Here is a 27,734-nt window from a genome sequence, read left to right on the forward strand (position 1 = left end):
GTCAGCGTGCATGGGTGGTGCTTATCTGCAGTTCCACTCTGTCACTTCTAGTGTGGTATTGATTGACTGCGGAGTCATACGACGTCCCCTATCTGTGTGCTTGAGCACTGCTGCGAAAAATCTTTGGATTCAGTCTGGTGCCTGGGAATATTCTAAAGATGAGGAATCTGTAGGTAGATAAGAGTATCCAGCAAAAAGAGTGAAACTGAATGAAAGTAACTTGCTCTTTTCAAGTATAAGGTTATCTTTTGGCTGATTCTCTTCTTCAAGAAATACTGCATCTCCATCCCATCCAGGATTCCACACACGTAAAAATATATAAGAAAAGGAATTGCCACCAAGTAACGTACTTCTTAATTTCAGCCTTGGCCTTTTGCTGTGTGGACTCCAGAAAGGCCACTTTGCTCAAATTAAAAGTTATGCCTAGTTTGTTCAGGATTTCCCGATCTGGTCTCCCCTTAGACAAAAAGTGTCAAAGCTTATTGTTTTGAAGCAGACAGTCCTTTTTCCATTTCTGTATCATGCACTATTTAATAAATTAATGTTCTTGTAGTGAAACCTTTTTATTTGAGGGAGGTGTGGGAGGTGGACATGCCTGGGTAGATTTCTTTGCCCCCTTAAGGTGGTGTTTGCCCAGCAGAGAAAAGGAACACTGACTGGTATCTCCCACCCCCTTCTCTTGGAAATGCTGACAGAGATGTTGAGTTTTCTGGATTCAGACAGCCCTGCGTGAGAAGTTCTTACTCTTGCAGAGTATTGATAAGGAACCCTGACTAACCTCCAGAATCTGTACACATACAAACTTTAGTATTTTATATTAGTGTCTATTATGAGATATACTTACTTATTTCTCATATGCTTTAGAATTATTTCTGCAACAATCAATAACTCAGTGTTCATGAGAATTTACGCAGCAAAGAAAGTAGACTGCAAACATTATTCCTCACACATACCTTCTTACTTCTAGAACTCTATTTTCCTTGCTGCATCATATGGTTATGCTATCTATTGCGGAGTCATGTAATACATCCCAGCATAAGTAATGTGAACTGGGGGGTTCTCAGTTATGTGCCAAGATGGAATCCTGTTTGCCATCTTTGGGCTTCTCTTTCAACCCTTCTGTTTTTAGAATTCTATTGTATTCCTTTCATCCGCGTACGTTTTTGTTTCTATGGAGCAGGTGGGGGGGCTTCTTAGTAGGAACATGCAGCCAAGCACAATGTTTTCATTTCGGTAATAGGTTGGTTTCAGAAGACTGTTTGCACAACTACCAAAGCATTAGCAAGATCATGCAGCAGTAGGTAGAAAAAAAGCCATATCTCAAAGGTGATGCCACAAAAAGTAGCAGAGAGAGAGAGAATTCTCCTTCCGATTTGGCATTGCAGAATTGAAGGCATGTGGACGTTTTCCACACACAAAAAAACATTCTGCTTGCTTTCACCAGTGAAGCAGGGATCACTCATTTATGATAAGCCCTGATTTTAGTCCTAATAAGTGTAAACACTCAGCGTCACAAACAAGAACAAAGTTAACGTGTTAATGCATATAATCTATAGCAACACCATCAAAATACATATTTGAGACTGACATGACATCCTCTGGAAATAAATGTATCCCATCAGGATATAGGCAACATTATTTACTGTAGGAAACTGGGTTTTGTCGTAGTATCTCCCTCCACCCTATTTGCCTGGTGTTTGATGCAACTTTGACTAAACTGTACTGGATTCCTGCTAACCAGGTCGACAGTACCAGTGTTCTTTCTCTAAAAACTGTACAATGTCCTCCTCGTCCCCCTTCCCCCAATTGACAAAACCTTTAGCGTACTCTGTAAGTTACTAGTAATTGATACCCATGGTGTACCTAGGGCCTGAGGTACTGAAGAGGGTCCCTAAGGGCAGCAGTACGAATTGTGCCACCCTAAGGGATCCCTGACCAAGCACATGCAAGGTTGCCATTGCAGGCTGAGTGTCTTGATAAAAGTGAAAACGCGACATATCATACCTCCCTGTGTGCCATGTCCCCTAACACGGCATGTAATATTTGTAAGTCACCCCTACAGCAGGCCTGACAGCCAGAAGGCAGGGTGCATAATATTACATGTGAGGGAATACTTGCATGTGCAGATATGCCCCTCTGCTGGTCGGTTCTTTTACTACCACAAGTGATCAGGAATGCCATTTTAAAACACGTGCTGGACACTGGTGAAAGAGTTCCCTGGTTACATGATGGCTTCACTGAAGATAGGGATATTTGGTGTCAAGCATCGCCTATTGGTAAACCCATACTGATTCCAGTGATGGATTTACCAATACATGCACCCAGGGTGAAAACCTTCCGGCCTCTGGTGCACTTGCTGACTGGTCTCTGCCAGCCTGCTACCATGAAACACTGTTCTGGCCTCCTAGGATGAGAGCCTTTTGCTCTCCGGATGACCTGCTGATTAGCTTCCCTAGGTCGGCAAGCTTCAAAGAGCTGCCACCTTTTGGAATGCAGATCTGGTTCTCCTCACAGGACAGGAATCCCCCCCCCCCCCTTTCCCTTTGTTCAGGGCCCCATTGGCACCTGGACAGGTGGGGAAATCAGCTAGTCTGGTAAGCGTGCCTCCTCCAAGCTAGTACCACCCCTGAGGTGGGCTACAGTGAGGTGGACATGATTTTTCAAAAGTAGACATCTTTGTGATAGCATACTTAGGAATTCGGGTACAGGAACATACCTACTTCGCACAGAGAGTTGTCATAGCCCATCGGCAACAACCTTACACTCCCCTGACCCCCTAAACTCAGCATATCGGGTACCCCCTGGCACCAGAGAAGGAGATCCTGATGACCTAAGAAGAGAGAGGACACTGAATGTTAAGCCTAAGGCTGCTCAAACATACTACTCCTTAACAGATCACTTTGGGATTGCTTAACAAGCCCCTGTCCACTCAGGGGGAACCTCTGGACTCTTTAGATGATAGATCGGATTTATGATATATCACATAAAGAGCCAGCTTCCAACAATTACCTTTCAAATATGTCCATATTTACTTTAGACCTAACTTATTGAACCATCTTCTTGGTAATATGCAGCATTAGAGAAGGATGCAGCATGGAAGGCATTTCTTTTAAGCATGGCCATTTACAAACATCGCCCCATCCCAGAGTTTTATATTGTGTAATCTGATTCCTAGCAAGTTGGAAAGGAAGGAGAGCAGGCGGACAGAGTAAGAAAAACTATGGTGACTCTTAATCTGTCTGTCTGCCTGCCTGCCTAACAACACCTGCCTCACCAACGCCTCATTTTGGATATGCCCTGCTATAGGCTTGTATGTCAGAAAAATAACACATCGGAACTGGGTGGAGATGGCTCGTGTCCGAAGGGTGGGGACGGGGCTTTGTCTTGCTGAGGGTGCACAAACATTCTTAAAATAGTAGAAATCTTATTTTTAGAAGCGTTTCCTGTCTGCCTGCTTGCACAAGCAATCTCCAGCCATTTGTGGACAACTAAAATTATGGAACCCATCATAATTTTTTTCCCACCCTGTAACCCTCCCCAGATTGCCCTACTGAAGATTCTTCTGGCTGCAGCTCCCACCTCTAAAGCAAAGACAGACTCCATTAACATTCTGGCTGATGTGCTCCCTGAGGAAATGCCGTAAGTGCGGGCTATATGTGGGATATTGGGATATGTGAGAGTTGGTGTGGAAGCAGTTACAGTGAATGGACTAGTTCCACACTCACCCTGTGGATGGCATTGGATTCTATTGCATGGCTTTAAATAGAGACAGGATGTTACGAACATTCTGTCCAAATGTAGTGATAGGAAGGTGTCCCTCTGGAGTTCATATTGAACCTAAAGTAGTCCTTGAACCATTGTGGTGTGTGGCATAGTTTAACAAGCATTGGCATAGCCAATAGGTCTCGCCTTTGGGACCTTATAAGTATTTAGTTATGCAGCATAATATCCTTGGTGCAACAACATCAACTGTTGCATGGCTAAACACTTAAGGACCCAAAGGCGAGACCTAATGGCTATGTCAATGCTTGTTCAAGGAGTGTTCTCTACGATACAAATATGTGAGTTCGATGTGCCAGTTATTTAATGCTACACGCAATTCAAGATAGTTTCCTAGAAGTCTTATTTTATGAGGGATCAAATTCCATACCTTAGCCATCTGAACTATGAAGGAGTCGTGAATGGCTGAATGTTGGAGATGCACTCAGCTTTACCAGTAATGCGCCTGCTCACAGCCCTGAAGTGGAATGACTGAAGGGGTGGTGAAAGGCAGGATAAGTAGAGTTTGGGGTTGCCTTGCAGTGAGGGAAACTTAGGAGCAAGAAAATTCGACATATGGATTAAGTTACATTAAAAGACCATTTTAGTGACTTGAATTAACTTGTGGCACAGGAGGTATTAACGTCCATAAAGACCCAAAATTCCTTTCTTGGTTTGAAAGGTTTGGTGTTGTGCCAAGAGTTTTAGCGAAGTAAGTGAATGGTGGTAGTTTTACAGCATGCTGGCATCTCCCTTTATGACGTAGTTAGCTTAGGCGTCCAATGGACAACTGCGTGTGGCGCAGGACCCAAGATCCGATGGATTCCAAGTATGACTCGCATGCCATTGGCGAGTAGTAGTTGAAGATAAAGGAGGTGACGAGGCCACATAGAGGTCTGTAAGTGGAGCCTTGGACTCCAGCTGTGGAGGGGAATCATAAGGCTGAGAAAGGGGGGCGTGATTTGATGAACACCATTTCCCGTATCCTGCCAGTGAGTGATGTGAGGGTGCGTGCATACCTATGTTTGCAAGGTTGTGTGTTTGATCTGCTCAGATGTGCGAGCGGTGCTCTTTGTGTCGTGAAGGGGGTGGAGGGAGAGGCGGTGCCGAGCCAGGCGCCCTCTGGCACGGCGCCCTGGTCTCTGAAACCACTCTGGCCACTCTGCCGTGAATGGCTCTGCACAGACTCGCACAGGGCGCGCAGCGCAGGCACCACCAGGGGGGATAGGGTTTCATGCTGCACCGGCGGAAGGGGCGGCAGGGGCTCAACGCATCCTTGGGAGGCCCCGGAAACTTCCTCTGCTTTGCCCACACCGGCCATCTGGACTTCTGGCGGGACCTGAACGCAGGTATTTTATACACTTCCTGCAGGAAGGCGGCTCCAGTGCTTTGTTTGGCCTGCCAGGGCATGGCTTCAGAAACAGATATGAAACACCTTCTCCGAGCATGTGCCTCTTGTCTCTGCACCTTCACAGACCCCCGAGTTAGGGGCCTCAAGCGAATACTGTCACCCAGCTGTTACATACAACCTTGGAAGGATGCTGGGCGGAATCAGTCCAGCAAACACTGGCTCCTGAGGCCTGCAGTATTTACACAGATTGCTTCTTAAGCACGTTCATAAACACTCAGAGCTGCCTTAAAAAAGAAACCGGTTCCTCATGCAAGTGTCAGCTCACTAAAGCCCAAGCAACTCTAAAACTAACCAGTGAACATTCTTTTTCTGCAAGGTCTAAGCTTGGAATCTTCCATGGCAAACTCCACCCCTACACCCAAAACAAACGTGCTTATTGTGTCTGTGTAGCGCCACGCTGTCTTAGAGCAGCTTGTTGGCGCTGTCCGATTGACAAGGACAAGCCTGCTGTCCCTTGACCTTGGCCCTGCAGGCTTGTGCCCTTGCTTGTTGAAGCCCCCACCTAGCTCCTGCTGTCAGTCCTAACTTCCCAGTCCTGTTAATGGGTAGGTCAACTGGTAATGTACCACAGGCAGAAGTACCTAATTTGTGTCTCCCTTTCCTACCCAGAAATAGGTATTGTTGCTCTAATGGGACAACATTGCTACAACACCACTGTAGCGTCCCACTGTAGTATATTATTGTTGCCCTAGCTGGGTGAGGGACTGCCTGGGCATATGTAGTTACCGTCCACGTAACCTGTCACAACAACATTATTTGTTAAGCATAAGTAGGGCGCGCGCTATATCAATTTTTTCTTTTTTTTAATAATAAACCCGATAATCCAGGCGCTTTGCTGCCCGGGCCCTGCAGGAGGAGAGAGACGGGAGGAGTGATGCTTTCAGCGTCTCCGCAGACATAAACAAACCCTGATTAGAAGCAGTGTGACACTCGGAGGTGTCGGCGGCAGCACCATACAGGTGAGCACACCTGCCCGGCTGAGGGAGGGGAAGCAATAGTTTTTAAACGACCACATCTTGTAAATTGGGTAAACAAATCTTTCTTCGAAAGGACTCTCATATGTGTGTCTACGGAGAAAACGGGGTTGGGAGGGGATATAGGGGAGAGTGAGAGCCTTCCACAACCGAAGCGCTGATTGTATGCAGTTTTTGTATATACATCAAGTTAAATGCGCGCAACAACCCTGGACCGCGTGCCAAACACTCACTCCAAATTTCCTCCACCCCATTCGTTACTCCAACCAAGAGTGTTTGTTGAGCCTGCGGATAAAGACGCAAGCCTTTCCTCCAATAATCCAGTGCTCTCTGGAGTTCAGAGCGATCCCCCCCGGACACAATGTAACATTCCAAACAGGGCTACTTTAAAAAACCACAAAAGTCGAGTGGGACAGTCCATTGAGCAGGAGGCGTCGGTGCTCCCATGTCTGCTTTTGATGGTGCTTCCTCTGTGGTTTGCTCTCTAATGGCATGGTGCAGACAAGGCGGTCTTTGTGCAAGAGTCCCGATGATGAGGCTCCCGAGAGAGGTGGCCCATCTGATGCAGCCCGGCCCGTTGCGGTCTGAAGTTCTGGGCCGGGTCGGGGTGAGGTGGACCGGGACTTAGGGGCAGGCTCCGGAGCCTGGACGTCAGCGCTGCCTCCCCCAGCCCAGTAGCGGCCAGCACAGCAGCGCCGAGCGCGGTGGGGGCCCGTGACCCGCCTTCACCGCCCCCCCTCTTCGCTCTTTAAAAGGGACATTACAAAAAACGACTCTAAAAAATGCGAAACAAGAACTTTATCAATATAAAAGGAAGTTTGAAAACTTTGCGATTAAAAAAAAAAAAAATAAATAGGCCGTATATTTTCGGGGGAACCTTAAAGATTTCACCGTGTGCTCCAAAGTGTCACCTGTCATGTGTCAGGCCACGGACAGTCATGGCATTTACTGATGCATTCTGGTAGTTGGTGTTTTGCATTACAGTTCATGTGATGCAACTGGTAAAGCATTTACAAAATATACAAAAACAAAGTAAACCAGTCCACGCACGGGGAGGCACACTGTACACGAGACTAGTCTAATGTGATTTCTTAAAAACGGCAACATTGTTTTTTCATGCAGCCCCTTAGTGGCACTTTTTTAAAATTCTCCAGTGCTGCTCCATGTTTTCCGTCCTCCTAATAGATGCACGACCGTGCTGTTTAAGGTTTCTTAGAATGGCTCCTGCCACCTTTGTCCTGGGTGTGCACGTCGTTCTGCCTGCTGTAGTAAACAAGCCTCGATCTCTTGTCTTTATGGGGCCATGTGTTAGAAACACATGGCCCCATAAAGATAAGAAATCGCTTATGACAGTCGCAAAGCAGGCTAGCCAGTCCAAGTGGGCCGGCAGAAAAAGTCAAAGGGAGGCAACACAGATAGCTTATTTCCAATGGCTGGCCACCGTTTAGCATAAACGGTGATGCCAGCTAATGGAAATAAGGGGCAGGGCTTAAAGCCCTTTTCTAATCTGCATTAAATCTCGCCGAGCGAGCTGCGCATGTGCGCAGCAACGCTAGGTGAGACCTAAACACTGCCAAGCAGCTCAGTAACATTCTGGTTGCTTCTCCAGAGAAGGAGCCAAGCCACTCTACAGGGTTGGAGTAGGAATAACTTTGAAGCTGGAGACAATGCTTGATTGTGTCTGGGTGATGGAATCTGACAATCGCAATCCCAGAGCTGGGTTTAAGAGGTTTCTAATGCTGTTTTTTCACTTTGTAGTTTGGAGTGTTATTTGGATTCAGTATCAACGTTTGAGTTCTGTTTCCTTTAAGTACTGTTGTAGGGTGCAATCTATTTCCATCCCATGGTTTGCTTGCTTTGTTTGTTTTTCAGTACCACAGTGCTGCAGAGCATGAAACTCGGGGTAGATGTCAATCGGCACAAAGAAATTATTGTAAAGGCAATTTCAGCTGTTCTTCTACTGCTTCTTAAGCACTTTAAGCTAAACCATGTGTACCAGGTAAGCCATGAGACTTATTGCTATCAGCTGCTTACCCCCCAGTCTGCCAACAGTGGGGAGCCCCCTAACTATTTTCTCCTAAGTCCTTAACTGGGTGCTCTATGGCTATTGGTACTCTTTAATACTGTGATTGATGTAGTCTGTTGCATATGCTGCAATGCGGGAAGTCTTGTGTAGCCTTTGTCTGGTGCAGCCTCACCTGGCACTGCAATAGTGTGGACTCTTGCTAATGCTGTGACAAGTGTAGCCTCAACCGGGCGCTGACATAGATGTTTTTTTTTTATGTGACAATTGCAGCATCTCCCACCATTGCTATTAGGGCCTGTGCTCTTGGGTACTTCAAAGGGTATTGTTTGGTGTTTATGCTATGACTGGTGCGGTCACCGCCAGTTGCTATTACATTTGGTGTTTTTTTTCTCTCTCCCTTTAGTTTGAATACACTGCCCAACATCTGGTATTTGCAAACTGCATTCCGTTAATACTGAAATTCTTCAATCAGAACATCATGTCATATATCACAGCGAAGAACAGGTAATCTGGGGGGGTAGGAGCGTGGTGTGGTCAGAAAAGGTGATCTAGGTGCACCGGCTTGAGAGGCGCTGTGTGCGTAAAGGTGTGGCATCACCAAGAAAAGATGGTCTGGCTCAATAGTGAATCCATACCAAGTGCATGTGATTTAAGATGAGGGCACTGCCATGAACATCTGGTCTATGGGTAAACGCAACGACGTGTCTGACAAATACTTGTGATCTGTCAGGAATAGGTTATGGCAAAGGATCAGGGCATTACCAAGTACAGGTAATTTTGTGTAGGGCACTGCTATAATAAACTGACCTGCTAAGTGGTGCACTTCCAGAAATGTGCTGTACAATGGCATGAACAACTGTTCTGGTTTGGGGATACATTGTCTGGGATGCAGTTCGTACAAGAACATGTGATCTTAGCCTGGAGCACTGCCATGAAAAAGTTATATGAAGTTACTGTCAACAACTACTGATGTCTGGTTTGGGGTTTGGTGAACAATAAACAATTGATCTACAGATTACAATTTATAATGGAGCACATGGAAGGTGTGCAATATAATTGTGAGATACAAAGAATGAACGGGTGCTGCAAGCCCAGCTGCTATGTTTGAGGACTAACGGGCAGCATTTTAATCTAGAATAGTCTCAAGCTGCAAAATTATGCTTACAAGTGTCATTTTTCTTCTGAGGTGCACACTGTGTAAGAGCTGTAAGCGTCTACCTTGGTTGTTGGTGTCCGGCTGTTGTCAGTTCCTCTTTGGCAGTGGGCAACACAAGGTGGGAAAGTGCAGCAGTTCTGTTGTACATCCTCAGTATTGGGATGCTGGTGAGGTGTGTATTGTTGATTCAAGGTGATCTAATTCTGTAGAATAGTAAGCTCCCAGACCTTGAAAAAGCATGGTAAACATCTAATCCCCATTTCTGGGATTACAAGACCCTGTCTTTGAGTGTGTTCAGACGAAGCATGTGCATCTTGGTTTTCACAGTGTACGGGAGGGCTGGACCATTGTTAATTCAGTTTGGTTATTCTCACAGTTGATTCTGCTTCTTTCTCCATAATCTTAACAGTTGTTTGTGTTTCTTTCTCCATTAGCATTTCCGTCTTGGATTACCCATACTGTGTGATACATGAATTGCCAGAGCTAACAGCAGAGAGCCTGGTGAGAATCTTGATTGGATGGGAGTGCTGCTCCTTTCCTATACTGTATAACTCCTGTTTTCCCTGCTGTCCTTGCTTTTGACATTATCACCCTTGAATAACCTCCCTCTTTGTGACTTTTTTACTTGACAGGAAGCTGGTGATAACAACCAGTTCTGTTGGAGGAACCTCTTCTCCTGCATCAATCTCCTGAGGATACTAAACAAGTTGACAAAATGGAAGCACTCTAGAACAATGGTGATCAAAGCATAACCCTAGAAGCATGGTGTTGTGGTTTAGTGAGCTCATAAATGTGTTGTGTGCATGCTATTATCTTCTCCCAATGCAGTGGGAAAGTATCCAGTTCAGGCTTCTTCGAGTAGGTAGCTCATGAGCTACTGGTAGCTTTCTAGCTACTTGTAAGTATCTCTCCTGTGTGAAGCCCAATCTTCTAAATTAGAGGCCTTTGCCTGGTTGAATTAACATATGTATCCCAAAATTGAAACATGTATATTTGAGACAAAAAATGTGTGGTTGTCGGAACTCTAGAGTTGGTTTTTGAAGAAAAATGGTTGCATTTCCAAGATAAATTTAAAACTGATATTTGAGTGGAACATCATGCGTCTATGGAGAGATCTATTAATATTAATGTAGAGCCAGTGGCATTGCACCTATGTCTGTCATGTATTGCCAATGTTAGCGGAATTCCAAATAGATAAAGCCTTTTTTAATTACATTACTGCTTGCAACCCTGTCCAATGCACTGGAGTGATCACTACTGGTAATCTTGCATGTGGTGGCCTCTAATCTTGTCTGATGTGGTAATTATTACCACTAAATTAATAGTAGGAGCTTGTGGTGATTTTCACTGTACATGTAAAGCTCTTATTATAAAAAAAAGGTTGAAGACCCCAATTTAGTTTATTCTGAGTCAATGTGAAGTCTTCTCCCAAATTTACAAACCTTTTCTCCATGTGGCGAATTTGGGGCATCCATTTGCTTATACAGGCACCTGCCAGTAACCTTTTCAGCTGCCTCTTGCTCATGAGGATGGGTTGGGGGTTTTGATGCCAGAAGACATGTTTTTGTGCCATCTTGCTGTGACTCATGAGGCTCATTGTGTCTTGCAGATGTTGGTTGTTTTCAAGTCAGCTCCAATTCTTAAGCGAGCCCTAAAGGTGAAGCAAGCGATGATGCAGCTTTATGTCTTGAAACTACTTAAGGTGCAGACCAAATACTTGGGCCGACAGTGGAGGAAGAGCAACATGAAAACGATGTCCGCCATTTATCAGAAAGTGCGGCACAGGCTCAATGATGACTGGGCGTATGGGAATGGTACGAGTTCTTCAGCCAGAGTCCGCATGCGGAGAGAGCGGGATCTACATGAATACGTTTTGTTATTGGTTATGTACTTTTGCAGTGTGAATCTTTCTGGATTCACTATGCTGTGCATTATTCCGCCATCTAGTGGTTGGGTCCGGAATTGTAGTCAGTTTTCTCTTTTTTTTTTCGTGGCCCAGGTGGGCGTCGACATACTACCATTTGGTGTCCTTCGTGACGTTGACGCGCTTCCTCCGGAAGCTCCCACCATTGGTCGCCATCTTCAGATTCTTTTTTCCGCTGTTGGGTCTGGATCGTTACCGAAGAGTTCCAGAGTTTTAGAAGAGGAATCGAGGAAAATCACAGAAAATCGATGGGAATCAACTTTCCAGCTACACCGCATTACAGGTCAGGTAACCGGAGCAACGAGGAAGGTGGCTTACGACCTAAACCTCGATGTTCGACGGAGAATGCGCTTGCAGGGGGCTCCCTGAGCGCGAGGATGGACAGTACACCGTTCAAATTTTGCAACAATTGCCACCACAAGTACGCCCAGAAGGATCAACATCCACTTTGCAACCACAGCATGCAGGGGCCACCACCATCGCTCCGAGACTTGGGCCTCTCCAGTGGAGAGGAGGACAACCTTGCCGAAGGACCAAGGACTGCACGGTCATCGAGGTCCATTAGAAGACATCGAAGGAGGTAAGTGAGTCATCGACCCCTAAACACTGGAGCGACACTCGAAAGGGTGAAGCTAAAGCCCTGAGCGACACTCGTAGAAGTGAAGCGAAGTCCTCGAAGGGAGCTCTGCCGCCAAAACACTCGACGAAAGCAACAGCTACCAGGGACAGTCAGCCGAGCGGATCCTTCTAAAAGGACTCCCAATCGGCAAAAGCCCTCGAAAAACAAAGATCGTCGAAGGTTGCCCTCGAAAAGGACACCTCGGCGCCGAGGAAAGAAAAGCCGGCATCGTTGATGGCCCCGAAGAGAAGCGCTCCAACCATCGATGCCGAACATGCAGCCGAGAAGAAGAGGCTCGAGGCCGAAACGGCGAGCATCCTGCAGAGGAAAAAGGACTTCGATGAGAAGATGAGCCAATACGCGGAACCGACGAAAATGCCCGAACCAGTTGAGGAACTGGGAGACCAGGACTACTATTTCGAGGGAGAAGGCGACGAAGATCTGCAATCCTACCGGGACTCGACGTCCCCGGAGGCATAAGACATGGAATGGCAAGATCTCAACGCCGAATCGCCGGAACAAGGGGTAGACACTTCCCCTTCGAGGCCCTCGCCACCAGACAACACAGGGGTCTACAACATGGTCATACAGAAGGCTGCACAGACCTATGGAGTGAAAATGGAGGAGAAGCCAAAGGCATGTTTCCTCCTGGAGACTCTGCTGCCTCAACAGGAGACAATTCCTGCTCATGCTCCCTAGTGTGCTGGATCAAGGAAGAGAGGCCTTTAAGGAGCCAGCAGTATGCAAAGCTGTGACCCCTAGAATTGAGAAGAAGTACAAACATTCTTCAAAGGACCCTTCATACATCCAAGGGTCAGTGCCAGCCGACTCCATAATTGCAGCTACGGCTAGGAAGAGGGCCAATGTACCCACTAATGCCGGACCACCTCCAGACAAGGAAAGTAGTAGCATGGATCTCACAGGGAGAAAGGTGGAGCGAAATGTGGCTATACATTGGCGCATCGCAAACTCAAATGCCCTGATCAACGGGCACGCATACCAGCACTGGGATGAAGTGGGGCAGCTGCTAAAGCATCTACCAGACCAGTACCAACAAAGAGCAGCTCACCTGGTAGAAGAAGGGAAGAACATGGCGAGCACATGCCTAAAATCGGCATTGGATGCTGCAGAAACATCAAGCAGGCTAATGATGATAGGAGTGACCGAGAGAAGACAGGCATGGCTCAGAATTTCGGGATTCAAGCCAGAGGTGCAAAGCAACATCCTAAATACACCTTTTAATGGAGAGCAACTGTACGGCACGCCAGTTGACGCAACTCAAGAAGGACCACGAAACAGCAAGGTCCATGGGAGCGTTGCAGTTCAGAGGAATGAGAAGAAGCACACCCACGAGAAGGCCGGGTGGTAGGGGAGGCAACGTGCCTACCACATCGCACCAAACATTCCAGCAAGGCTACCAAGGTAACAACCAAGGCCAGCAGCAGCAGGTACAGCAGCAGCAGAACTGGCAGTACCAGCCCCGGGAACAGTCCTTTCGAGGGCATGGAAACTGAAGAGGACAAACACGAAGAGGAGGCCAGCAGCCCTCATCCAAGTGACTCCACCATGGAACAGGCCCCCACCCTAGCAACACCTCGGGGTGGGCGGATAGACATAAAGAACTGCAGCCGAACGTTCAACGACAAGCAGTACCTTGAACACCCAACACCGGTAGGGGGAAGAATAAGAGACTTCATCCAGGAATGAAGGAAGGTCACATCGGACAAATAGATACTAAACATCATACAATACGGATACTGTAGAGAGTTAGAAAAACAGCCTCCGAGCTGAAAACCAAGAAGCAAGGCACACTCAGCAAAGGAGCTCTCACTCTTGCAGCTAGAGGCACAAGAACTGCTCAGCAAGGAGGCAATAGAGGTGGTACCGCAAAACCAAAGGAACAAAGGGGTTTACTTAACTTACTTCCTGGTGCCAAAGGTGGACGAAACACTAAGACCTATCCAAGATCTAAGGTTCCTGAACAAATTCATAAGAACTCAAAGGTTCAAGATGACTTCCCTACAAGCTTTAATACAACAAATACAACAAGGGGATTTCATGGCTACTATAGATTTAAAGGTCGCATACTTACACATCCCCATCAACTACAAACACAGGCGCCTGCTAAGGTTTGTGATCAACCAAAGCCACTACCAGTTCACAGTACGGGCATTCGGCCTGAAATCCGCACCAAGAGTGAGACAAGTTCATACAGACAATGCAAACTACACATCCAGCAGGTCATGCTAACACTGACAAGACTGGGTTTCTCGATCCTTTGGGAGAAATCGTCAACAAAACCAGAACAAATCAAGAATTTCTTAGGGGCAGAGATCGACAACATACAGGTCAAAGTGTTCCCCAGCAGGAAGAGAACATTAGCGATACTGAAGGAAACACGTCATTACCGCAAGGGGCAAATTCTGACAGTGAGCAAGCTGATGGGAATGATGGAGTCATGCATTCACCTACTCCATATCATTCGACTACACATGAGGCCATCCCAGGAATGGATACAGCAGTAATGGTCACAGGCAACTGGGAGCTGGGAAGATCTAGTGGTTGTCACACATGCAGTGCATCAGGAAATAGCGTGGTGGAACTAACAAAACATATGACAGGGAAACCATTCACACAACCAGCTCCAACAGTGACCATCACGACGGATGCCTCCCAGCTGGGGTGGGGCGCGCACATGAACAAGCTCAAGGTGAGGGGGCTATGGTCGCAACAGGATGCGTTCAAGCACACCGATTACCTGGAACTGAAAACAGTGTTCCTAGCCTTAAAAGGATTTCAGAAGGAGCTGTATGGAAACAGGGTGTTAATCCAAACAGACAACACCACAACCATGTTCTACATCAACAAACAAGGAGGAACACAGTCGGTAGCGCTATTGAGGCTAGCACAGGAGATATGGACATGGGCCATTTCACCGAGGATAGACCTACTAGCAATACATCTCCCAGGGAAGGGCAACGTGGAAGCAGACAGACTCAGCAGGCAGACGTCAGCATCCCACGAATGGGAGATCAATCAACAGGAATTACAGAAAGTATTCCGGAAGTGGGGTACACCGCAGATAGACCTATTTGCAACACACCAAAATGCAAAATGCCAACACTTCGCATCCAGACAACCAGACCATCGGTCACAAGGGAATGCACTATGGATAAGTTGGTCAAAGACATTTGCATACGCTTTTCCCCCGATACCACTGATACACAGGGTACTCAGCAAATGCAGGATCAGCAGCATGTCACTGATACTAATAGCACCTCAGTGTGCCAGACAGTCATGGTTCTCACAAATAGTGGAGATTGCGCAGGCACCAGCACACAGATTCCTAAGACGAAGGGACCTGTTCACAATGCAGAACGGAAGGGTGCTCCACCCAGAGCCAGAAAGCCTCAGCCTGGCGGCATGGCTCCTGAGGACCTAGAGTTTGCACACCTCAAACTACCGGTGAACACAATGGCAGTGCTCAGGGAGGCAAGAAGGCCTACCACAAGGAAATGCTACGTAGCAAAGTGGAAAAGATTCTCAGAATGGTGCATTAGAGAGAAACTGCAAAGAAAGATCACACGGGAGTCAACACTACTAAAATACTTAACACATCTACTACAAAGCAAACTCAGCTACACATCCCTAAGGGTACACTTAGCGGCGATTGTGGCTTAAACAAGAGGAGAAACGGGGAAACGTTTCTTCACCTCACAAGTAGTAAAAGATTTCTAGAAGGAGCAAAGAGGATTGCACCTCCAAACAGAATGCCAGCACCAGCATGGAACCTCAATGTAGTGCTGACCCAATTGATGAAAGCACCATTTGAGCCGATGCACAAGGCTACACTGCACATGCTCACGCTAAAGACGGCCTTCTTAGTGGCTATCACATCACTATAAAGAGTAAGTGAGTTGCAGGCGCTAACACTTCAAGAGCCCTACCTGCACATTCACAGTGATAGGATTGTGATGAGTACAGACCCACACTTCATGCCAAAGGTGGTGTCTCGGTTCCACATCAACCAAACCATCCAAATACCTAGTTTTTTGCCAAAAACCAACCACAAGCACAGAGAGGGCGCTGCACACACTGGACGCCAGGAGGGCGGTGATGCACTATATAGAGAGGACAAAGGAGTGCAGAAAGACAAAACAACTGTTTCCTTCGCAAGCAGTTTTTGGGGGCGACAAATTACCTAAAATACCATTGCACGACGGATTGCACAAACCATACAATTATGCCACAAACAAGCAGGGCAACTGTTACAAGGAGCAGCTTATGCTCACTCGATGAGGAAGAAAGGAGCAACAATATTGCGTTTCTGGTCAACACACCAATTCAAGACATTTGCCAAGCTGCAACATGGTCTTCAGTGCACACGTTCACTAAGCACTATTGTGTGGATCCCCAAATGAACAAAGAAGCGCAAGTGGGACAGAAGGTCTTACAACACATATTCAGTATCCAGTGCTCATCTTCCACCCAGCCACCACAATAAGGACAAACCGCTACAAAGTCTATGCACAGCATAGTGAATCCAGAAAGATTCACGCTGCAAAACGTATAGTTTCTTACCTGTCTGTGTAGTTTTGCAGCTTGAAGACTTTCTGGATTCACTAGCGAACCCACCCTCCTCCGCCAGAAAGATGAGACAGGAGGAAAGGAATTAAAAATGAACAAGACTTTAGAAAATAAGGGGGAAACCAAGAATAACACAAGACAAGAAAAAAAGAATCCGAAGACGGCGACCAAAGGTGGGAGCTTCCGGAGGAAGCGCGTCGACGTCACGAAGGACACCAAATGGTGGTATGTCGACGCCGACCTGGGCCACGAAAATAAAGAGAGAAAAGAGACTACAATTCCGGACCCAACCACTAGATGGCGGAGTATTGCACAGCATTGTGAATCCAGAAAGTCTTCAAGCTGCAAAACTAAACCGACCGGTAAGAAACTATACGTTCTTCTAAAGCGGCCTCTAAAAGAGCATATGCCAAAACAGCGGCCTAAAGGAATGGTGGCATACATTAGGCTATGTATGTAACAATATTCAGGGATTACAGGGGGGGCTGCAGAAATGAGGTGCATGGGAGATATTACAATGGCATACAAGATGGCATTCTTAGGACAAAGCACGCAGGGAAGGAAAGAGGCTTTTGGGGTGCAAACGATGCATGTAGAATGTAGCAAAACTTCGGAATAACACTTGCTGGAAGAGCTGACACTCAAAAACATCTGGGGAGTGCAACGCGAGAGAATGAAACATTGAGAGCGAATTTGTAGTAGGACAGCATTAATGATCTACGAGCAGTCAGCATGGCATGTTGAATAGGCAGTGTACTGGTAGTGAGGCAGGAGAAAAGCTGTGGAGGAGTGTGAGAATGGAAAGTGTTTGTGTTCGATCAGTAGAGTGTCTGTCTGTAGTGTGAGAAACAGGAGTGTGGAGATTATAAAAACCTTATGTTCTATCCATATCACTCATCTACCTTCTTTCCCTATTTCAGATCTGGATGCCCGTCCTTGGGATTTCCAAGCGGAGGAATGTGCGCTTAGGGCCAACATCGAGCGATTTAACACAAGGAGATATGACCGAGCTCAAAGCAATCCTGACTTTATGCCAGTTGACAACTGTCTGCAGAGTGTGCTGGGCCAGCGAGTGGAACTCCCTGAGGACTTCCAGATGAACTATGACTTGTGGCTGGAGAGGGAAGTCTTCTCGAAGCCCATTTCGTGGGAAGAACTGCTGCAATAGTGGCTCCAATTTACTACAGGGGACTGGGAAGCAGAGCTGAGGGCCAGTTGGACTTAGAACAGACTCTGCAGTGTTCCACCTCTTCTACCATTTCATCTGATGGACATGGCAGAGATGGCATCTTAAGCTGGTGAAGATGGCCATTACCCCCAAATATATATGGAACATGCCTCCCTCTGAGGGACGGTGGGAGCAGTTTGAGTGTAACTAACATGGAGTGCTGCATACAAATTTGGCCATTCTCCTTCCCGACGTATTCTTCTATGTAATATCAGCGTTCTGTGTCTATTAAAAAATCTGGGTTTTTAACGTATTTGTGAGAAATATTTGCATAAACAAAATTAAGACCAAGAGGCTTATTGTCAGTTTGCCTGGAAAGCGCCTTTTAATCGTGTTATGTTTTGGCGAAGCCAGTGCCATTTGTGATGTCACAGCTCTTTCGACTGCTGCAAGGGCCAGATTAATGTGCATTAATATTATATTTTAAATGGAGCCGGTAAGGAGTGTTTCAACAAACTGCAAAAGTTTGCATACGTGGAGGTAAAAGTTGCTTACAATAGTGTAAAGGAGCCTGCCACACTCCAGAGCGAAGGTGGGTGTTTCTTGGGCGCCTCTCCTACATGTATACAAACATTCTAGTGGCAGAACGCATCCTGAATCTGTAACATAACTACTTGCTACATACTATGTCCACTTTGTCTGCCCCAAAAACTCTCTGCCACTTTCTTGCTCTTTCTCTCACTCTTTTTTTTCTCTTCTCGTGTTAAGCCTGGGCAGTGTGTGCAGCATCACTGAGCATTAAGATCATGGTATATTCCATGGTCTCTTTCAGGGAAAACAATGCTAAAGGTAGGGGGAGAGATGGTGCGTCTGAGATAGCGCGTCTAAGATAGCGACCCCTCCGAGACAGTCACTCTGTTTACCCCCAGCCCCCCTGACCACACAACACCTGTGGGAGGGGTGTTTGTAGGGATTCCTGCCACAATGGCGAAACATCACTTTAGACCAATGGGTCCTGGCTATTGTGGAGCAGACTTTCATACCACCGAACATCCCACCACGCAAACACTCCTTTTCCTCTCAACACCTACACCTTCTCTTGGAGGAAGTAGATGCCCTTTTGCACGAAGGGGCCATAGACCCCGTGCTGCCCCAACATCATGGCACATAGGTGTACTCCCTGTGTTTTCTAATTCTCAAAAAGAACAGGTCCTTCAGGCCCATTCTAGATCTATGGCCCCTCAACAGATCCATCCTGTCGGAGGATTTCCACATTGTCACTGTACAAGATGTTATACCACTTCTGCGACAAGGCACTTTTATGACCACCCTTGATTTGAGGGATGCCTATTTCCACATCCCAATCCTCCCAGCGCATCAACGCTACCTCGAAATTGTGGTAAGTGGCCAACACTACCAATCCAAGGTTCTACCCTTTGGGGTTACCACTGTGCTCAGGGTTTTTACCAAATGTCTGGCTGTGGTCTGGCTAATTTCAAGAGGAGCAGCATTCTTGTCTTATCTTAACTCGGCGACTGGCTGAATAAGAGCTCAAGCAAACACCACTGCTTTGCCCATTAGCAGATCACCTTACATCTACTTTTCAATCTGGGTTTCGCCGTTAATGTTGGAAAATCTCATCTACAGTCACTACAGATTCAACCCTTTCTAGAAGCAGTCTTAAACTCGATTGCCGGAAAGGCTTATCCCGGTCTTGCTTGGGTGCAGCTTTTAGTCCCTGCTGCCTCCTTTTCATCCAAATCGTCAGCTATCGGTACGTTTAGTCATGCGCCTCCTCTCAATGATGGCTTCTTACATCACCATAGTTCCATTTGCCACATTACAAGCGTCCGCTTCAAGAGTGCCTAGCAGCACAATGGTCACATGGGGAGAGTCGATGGGAAGATCTAGTGTTGTTAAAGTCCAGCACCCATTGCTCTCTGCAGTGGTGGAACAGCAACAATTTGTTGCGGGCAGGCCTTTCCTGGACCCCGTTCCGCAAGTGACCATTGCCACAAATGCCTCTCTTGGGGGCTATGGGGCGCATCTACAAGACTTCATAGTTCAGGGCTTATGGAGTCTCCTTCAGCATAACTTTTACATAAACTACCTGGAGTTGGCAGTCCAGTTGATGCTCAAGGGCATTCTTCTGCTACCTTCACCACAAAACAGTCCTGCTCAGGACAGACATGACTGCCATCTACTACCTTCAGAAACAGGAGGTAACTCACTCTTCCCAACTGCTGAGGCTAGTGTAGGACATTTGACAATGGGTGATACACCACAAGGTCCATCTCCTAGCGGATTACCTGCTGGGGCTGGACAACGACTTTATAGACCTGCTCAGCAGCATGCTGCAAAAAGTCCACAAGTGGGAACTCTTCCCAGAATTCCTGCTCCACTACTTTCAGCATTGGGAATTTCCCAACAATGATCTTTTCGCAACTGCTGAAAATGCCAAATGCCCAAACTTCACCTCCAGGTTCACACTTCCCCAGTCCCTGGGAAATGCTTTGTAGATGAATTGGTCAGGGATACTTAAGTATGCTTTTCTATCTCGCCCACTCCTTTGATATATGGTTAGGAAGCTTGAGCAGACCTACCACACCTTAATTCTGTGGCTCCCACTTGGGCCCGGCAACCTTAGTTTACAACCCTCCTTGAGCTCTCAGTAGTTCCTCACAAGACGCTCCCCTACAGACCAGAGCTTCTCATGCAACATCAGGGGACCCTGAGAGATCTCAACCTCAAACAGCTCAATCTAGCGATCTAGCTCCTGAGGTCCTAGGTCACCTTAATAATCCCCCCCTCTCCCCCTGAGTGCATGATCATCCTCAAAGAGGCTCGCCGCCCCACTACTAGGGCCTGCTATTCTGCCAATTGGAAGAGGCTTGTCCACTACTGTCTACCCAAACACCTTGATCCCCTGAAACACAAAGTGCAAGACATTGTCTGCTACCTGTTGTATCTGTAATGCTCAGGTCTGGCTTACACATCTACATTTTGCTGAAGTGGCTGCATACTTGCAGAACAGGGAACACTCCTTTTTGTTCAGAGACCCTGTCATTAAATCTTTCATGGAAGGGCTCAAAAGGGTTATCCATCCCGGGATAGCCTCAGTCCCATTTTGGAATCTTAATATAGTTCTTACAAGACTTATGGGGCCCCCATTTGATACCATTTATTCTTGCCGTCTACAAATTCTGTCATTGAAGGTGGACTTTTTGGTTCCCATTACCTCCCTCAGACAGATAAGCGAGATTCAGGCACTCATGTTCGAGAAACCTTTTTTTCGGGTTCATGCTTACAAGATGCTCCTTAGAACTAATCCAAAACTCCTACCCAAGGTGATCTCTTCTTTCCACCTTTACCAGACCATAGAGCTCCCAGTGTTCTTTCTGCATCCAAACTAAGTAGCGAAACAGGCACTTCACACTCTAGATGTAAAAAGAGCTCTCATGTACTATATTTATAGGACAAAGGCATTTCGCAAAACACAACAGTAATTTGTTGCCTTCTCAAAACCACACAAAAGGACTGCCGTTTCAAAAGTAGGAATTGCTCGCTGGCCAGTTAAGTGTTTTTAACCAAATTCCAAAGCCACAAGGTAGCTCCCTACTCCTTCAAGGCTGCATTATACACGTAAAAAGGCAGATTAAATGGCTTTTTTTAGGCAACATTCCAATAGCTGACATCTGTAAAGCAGCTACCTGGTCCGCGCCACACACGTTCACCAAACACTATTGTGTGGGATGTCCTTGCAAGACAGCAAGCCCAAGTGAGGTAAGCATTTCTGCATATACGTTTGCAGTGCTCTGCAACATCCTCCAGCTAGCCACTGCCTTACAGTGGAAACTGCTTTACAGTCTATCCACAGCATGTATATCTACAGCTACCCATGCCAAGAATGGAAAATGTTACTTGCCCTGTGTTTTCCGGGTTAGCGCTCGAGCGCTAATGAACATTTGCCTTTAAAACTCACTCTGGGGCGACCGCGTAGCAGAATCTCGCAGGCGGCGCGCCAAAGGCAAGCCCGCCTGCGCCCATCAGCGTCCCATAGGCGTCCGGCCCTGGAAATGTTGCAAGCACTACCGCCCGACGGTCTTTCACCGTAGATAGGCTTTGGGAACTGCGCAAGGGGGTGAGCTGTTGCTCCCCCTTGCCTCCTCACAGTATATCCAAGGTAACGCTGTGTTCTCACTGCGGTTGGGCGCCAATCATACCCTCAGAACCTATCGGTAATCCCTTGACCTGGGCCCCTCCAGCGCTATCTAATTCAAAAAGGGCTAGGACTGAAGGCAAATTGCTCTGCTTGCTCCTCAATACTAGATCTATGCGTAAGCACTCACTCAATATATTTGAATTGCTGGAAGATGTCAGCCCTGATTTCCTGTTTTTAACAGAGACGTGGCTATGTGACTCTTCTAATCCTTCAGTTGCCACAGCCATTCCTAAGGGCTACCAAATGGTCAGGAAAGATCGCCCTAGTGGCAAGGGTGGAGGCATAGCCATTATTTTCAAGAGCATCTATTCCTGCTTGCTTCCCCATACGGAAGACATTGCCGGTGGTGAAACCTTAGGGTTTCATCTGGTAATATCTCCCCATCAATCCATGGCCGGCATACTTGTGTATAGACCTCCCGGTCCCGCCGGGCCGTTTCATGAAGCTATTAGTAATGCCGTGGACCCTATTGTGCTGTTTAATATTAGGGGACTTTAATGTCCACATGGATAAAATCAACGATCCTGATGCTACTAGCTTAGCGGATGCTCTGAATATTTTCAACCTGAATCCTGTTTTTCAGGCTGCGACCCATGAAAAGGCCATATTCTCGACCAGGTTTTCTCCACATGGGACTTAGATGTCTTCCCCCCTTGGCCACTGGTGAGGTCAGATCATTTCCTCTTGGAGTTTAGAGTCCACCGTGAGACCGCACCTTTTAACATCCAGAGTACGCCCCGTATGGGCAGTTTTAGACCTTACCATTGTATCACACCCGAAGCGGGGATGGTGGCCCTTGACTCCCACCCACTCGTTTTGAGTGGTAATGTGGAAGATGATGCTATTGTCCTGGACAATTGGCTTCTGCTCCGTGCTGCAGAGCTCGCCCCTCCCTCTTCCTGTCCTGCCTATACCTCTCGAGTCTCTGCTCCCTGGTTTACGCCTGCTCTTAAAGAAAGCAGGAGTACCTGTAAAAGACTAGAGAGAGAGCTTGGCGGAAAAACTTTGAAAGTAGGGAGAAAACTGTGTATAAACAAGCACTTAAATCGCATCACAAACTTATCCTCAAGGAGAATTTTTTTTTCTTCTCATCAAGAATAGAGGCTGTAGAGAATACAAATAAAGAGATTTTTAAAATAATAAAGGAATTCTCATCCCCCAAGGCTGTGACCAGGACATTTTCCCCCTCAGCACTATGGGTGGATCAGATGACATTATATTTTGCTGACAAAATTAGAAAGATCCAGGACACTTTCCCTATCTCCCATTGGGCTAACTATTTGGACAGGGTCCTCTTCCACCTTGCCCTTCAGCCGAGTTGTCCTCTCTTCACGGAGTTCCCTCCTCTTTCACTTGCGTCCTCATTAGGTATTCTGAAGAATCTGAAATCAGGTGCCTCTTCTGACCCTTGACCTCCGTCTATTTTGGCTGCAATAGCTTCCTCCATCAATCCCTATGTGAATCAGATTTTGAATACCTCCCTGCAGCAGGGGCATGTTCCCGGCAAGTGGAAGGAAGCACACATTCTTCCCCTCCTGAAAAAGCCTAATATGGAGCCAGAGACTCCCGCTAACTATAGGCCCATATCCCTCCTGCCTTTTTTTTCCAAAGTATTGGAAAAATATGTTCACTCAGTCACTTCGGCATTTCTTGAGACAAACAACATTTTGCATCAGTCAATCTGGGTTTCGCCCAAATTTTGGCACCGAAACGGCACTCCTGGAAATCTCGGAGTCCATTAAGGACATTTTGGACAAGGGTGGCAAGGCCATGCTGATACTGTTAGATCTTTCAGCAGCCTTTGATACAGTCCCCCACAGCCGACTCCTAAGGAGACTCCAGGAGTCTGGTTTTAGAGGGACGGCTCTCAAATGGTTTGCCTCTTTTCTGTCAGGGTGCCAACAAACTGTCTTGGCTCCCCCTTTTTCAGCCTTAATCCCCCCTTTGGAGGTGGGAGTACCTCCGGGCTCGGTTCTTAGTCCAACTTTATTTAATCTGTATATGTCTCCACTGACTAGTCTAGCTGAGTCGCATGGAGCTAAAATAGTGTTGTATGCTAACGACACCCAATTACTTTTTACATGCGACAAGGATACAGAGTTTAAGGGGGAAGCAATTAAGGCCTGCATGTCGGCGGTGTTTTCCTGGCTCCAACAGAATGAACTCAAATGTAATTCCGATAAATCAGAAATCATCTTCTTTGGCTGCCCATCTAACAACTCATGGCAGAGCTGGTGGCCTCAGGATATGCACCCTCCTGCTAGCTCGGTATCGTCCGTAAAAAATCTTGGTGGAAAACTGGACAATTCCCTGAGTATGAAGCTACAGGTTCAGACTGTGGCCGGTCAGTGCTTTGGCTCTTTGAAAATGCTCAAACAATTTCTGCCACTACTTCAGATCCCATACAGGAAAATTGTGGTCCAGGCCTTGATTGGTTCTAGGCTGGATTATGTGAACATTCTTTATCTTGGTCTTCCAGAGTATCTGCTTACCCGTCTCCAGGCAGTTCAAAATGCTGCGGCCAGGGCTATGCTATCTCTTGGCCCCAGGACTCGGATGTCTGCTCATTTGAACTCTCTCCACTGGCTCCCGATCCGCAAGTGAATACAGTTTAAGGCCCTTGTGCTAGCCTTCAAGGCCTTACATGGTTACGGAGCCCCTTACCTGAGGAAGAGAGTTCAATTCTATCATCCACAACCCTCTCTCTGTTCCGCCTCATTGGCGCTAGTCTGTACTCCGGTAATGAAATACTCCCGAATTGGAAGACGCTCCTTCCGGCTGCTAGTGGCTAAATTATGGAATAATCTACCGCTTGTTCTGAGACTACTTCAGGATCTGCTTCCCTTCAGAAAAGCCCTAAAAACATGGCTGTTTCAGCAATAATTTAGCACTTCGCGTTCTGCACAGTATCCCTTCCTGTCTAGCTCAGTCACACTCACCCAGCGCCGGGACAATCAGTAGAGTAGCTGTGCGCTTTATAAAAACCCTGTTAACACAACACAACATAACATAAGCATCTGTTCGTGGCATTTAGTGTTCCGGAAGCTGTTGCAGATAGCTTTCCTCTTTTTCACTTATTCCGTTCTACTGCAAGGACATCTTTATGCTTTCCTAGGCTCATCCACTGTGCAGGAAAACAATCAAACTATGGAGACGATGATCATGCGCAATGCAAGCTATGGGAGGAAGAAGTCACTATATCTTGCGAGTCGAAAGACTTCTTCAAACTAAAATGAGCTGTACACATCCAAGCCCAACGCTAGTTCGCAGGAGTATGCACAGCATGTGGATCTACAGCACTACATACCATGAACAGATGCTTACAGGAGATATATTCATATTCTCTCCACACAAGAACATCGCATGCTCAGGAGCGACCCCGACAACAAACAGACAACTGTTTCGGCCCCCTGGCCTTTGTCAATGTCAGCATCCATTTTACATTCTCCACATTAAATACGCCAACAAAACTATGGCCGGCAAGTGTGGTATAAAAACAAATGATGGACATGCAACCTCTCTACGCAACATATGTTATCAGGGCAGCCATTTAAATATGAATTTCCTAGAAATACTTCATAAATATCACATCTAAAAACATGTATGTTCGAGGCATATGAGCTGCAGATTACACACTAGCATTAGATCGCCATCTGGTGTTGGGCTCGGATGCTTGCACCTTGTTGTTGTCTTGGAAAAAGTCTTTGTAGTCACTAGATAGGTGACTCCTCCCTTGGACGATAGTGCGCATGGGCATCAACTCCATCCGTAGATTGTTTTTTTCCGCCATTTGGTTCGGATGCAACTTTTGCGCTCCGGTTCGAAACTTCCATTTTAAACTATTTTGACGCGCAAAACTTTCACAAACTCTTTGGATTGACTTCAAACATCGATATCTTCGCGCCTTTCATCGGCCCGATTCCAGTCATCGACGCGGGCTGCTGGGCCAATCGATGCCGTAAGGCCTACGGCTCATGGAAAGGACGCCATTCAAGAAATGCCCACAGTGTGGTGCAAAGTTCCTGCACAGTGACCATCATAAGGTCTGCAACCTGTGGCTCTCACCAGAACATGACGAGTCAAGCTGTCCAGCCTGCGCATCCTTTCGATCGAAGAAGACTATTCGAGATCAAAGGGCTCGACGACACATCATGGCGCAGAGATCAGCTCCGGAACCAGAGGACATCTTCGATGAAGGCCTGGATGTCCCAGATGAAGATTCCGAGGATCTCAAAATTGTGTCAGAGGCAGATGACTCAGACGACACCATCACTCCTGGTCAACGAGTGAGTACTACTGCCCCTTCCCCAACCACACCACCAAAACAAAAGGCACTGGTCAAGGCTTCGCCTTTTGGCCCCAGTCGCAACCGAAAACACACTTCGGAAGCCCCGGCTCCGAAGAAAAAAAGACAAGCCTTGCAGTAGCTCGGGACCGAGCAAACCGCATATAATTGTCCCACCGGCGCCTTCGGCACCGAAGCCAAAGGAACACTCGGCTCCGAAATCGGTTCCGACTCCTTCCACATCAAAAGACAAACCGGCCCTGAAAACCTCGAGACCCGTGGATAAACCGGCTTCGAACGCTTCTAAGCCTAAAGATACCGCCTCGGTTCCGAAACCGAAATCCTCGGAACCGAAAGACGAGCTTAAGGATTCTACCACGCCTCCTAAGGCCAAAGAGCATAAAACTCAACAACAGCCCTGCTTGGAACCGCAAAAAATCGACACCGAAAGCGGTCATCGAGGAAGAGGAACTTTTTCATCCGGATCCTATCGATCCTTAGCAGAAAAAGATCTATATTAATCCTAAAACAGGACATGTCACTGCTGTGCCATGCAAGAAGAGGAAGTTAGACACCGCACATGCCCCTCCAGTGCCTGTGAAGAAGAAAGACTCTGCTACATCACCTATGCCTCCTTCTTCTCCTATACTTCCTTCTAACCCCCTTCCTCTCCCTAAATCTGTTACACCACCTCTGCCTGTCACTTCTCCAACACATACACCACCACCACAGGATGATGATGATGACCCAGGGGCATGGGGAGACCTTGATCCATTCACAGATCCAGACGACCCACCACAAGATGATTGGGATTACACTGTCCCAATAGATCTACCAGACCTCCCAAGCCTCCAACCATACCCCTCAAAACCATCTCCCCAAGACGATAATATTGGTTTTGGACAATTGCTTAATAGGGCTGCTGTTTTTCACGGTGTGAAAATGCACTCGGACACAGCAGAGGAGGACTTCCTTTTAGACACATTTGAACAGTCCCAAAAAACAGTGCAAATATTACCAGTAATTAAAGGAGTCATTAAAAATGCCCCTGACGTTTTCAAAGATCCCGTACGTGCCTTGATTCTTAATCCTAGGATAGATAAAAAAATATAGACCTGCTCCTGAAGACCCTGCTTACATTAAGGGACAACTGCCTTTGGATTCTCTAGTAGTTTCCAACGCTAGAAAGCGCGCCAACTCACAAACCTCCGGGGATGTACCACCCCCAGATAATGAATCCAAATTACTGGACGCATCTGGCAAAAGAGTAGCAGCGCAGGCCTCCAATCACTGGCGCATAGCCAACACGCAAGCACTGCTGGCTAGATATGATAGGGCCCACTATGACCAACATGAAACCCTATTACAGCATTTGCCTGACCAATACAAAACTCAGGCAAATTATCTCATCCAAGAGGGCAAACTAATATCAAACGCTTCAATTAAATGCGACCTTGACGCAGCAGACACTGCCTCTAGATCCATCAATACCAGTGTACTGCTCAGGCGACATGCCTGGCTGTGCATTTCAGGTTTCAAGCAAGAGATCAAGACAACCATCCTGAACCAGCCGTTCAACCAAGAACAACTATTTGGACCGGCT

General features: G+C 46.9%; 1 protein-coding gene across 3 annotated transcripts in view; it reads left to right on the forward strand.

Moving 5' to 3' along the window:
• Positions 1-17,935, forward strand: part of LOC146871775 (striatin-interacting protein 1) — a 513,622-nt gene extending 495,687 nt beyond the window's left edge. For all 3 annotated transcript variants that reach the window (XM_085651361.1, XM_085651345.1, XM_085651354.1), the window contains exons 15-21: positions 3,542-3,639; positions 8,017-8,143; positions 8,574-8,674; positions 9,761-9,827; positions 9,959-10,063; positions 10,936-11,140; positions 17,377-17,935. In XM_085651361.1, coding sequence (XP_085507487.1) covers positions 3,542-3,639; positions 8,017-8,143; positions 8,574-8,674; positions 9,761-9,827; positions 9,959-10,063; positions 10,936-11,140; positions 17,377-17,624 — 951 coding nt within the window. In that variant the 3' untranslated portion in view covers positions 17,625-17,935. The remainder of the gene's footprint in view (positions 1-3,541; positions 3,640-8,016; positions 8,144-8,573; positions 8,675-9,760; positions 9,828-9,958; positions 10,064-10,935; positions 11,141-17,376) is intronic.
• Positions 17,936-27,734: the final 9,799 nt, after the last annotated feature.

Source organism: Triturus cristatus, chromosome 1_1 (genome assembly GCF_964204655.1).
Source record: "Triturus cristatus chromosome 1_1, aTriCri1.1, whole genome shotgun sequence".
Taxonomy (NCBI): Eukaryota; Metazoa; Chordata; class Amphibia; order Caudata; family Salamandridae; genus Triturus; species Triturus cristatus.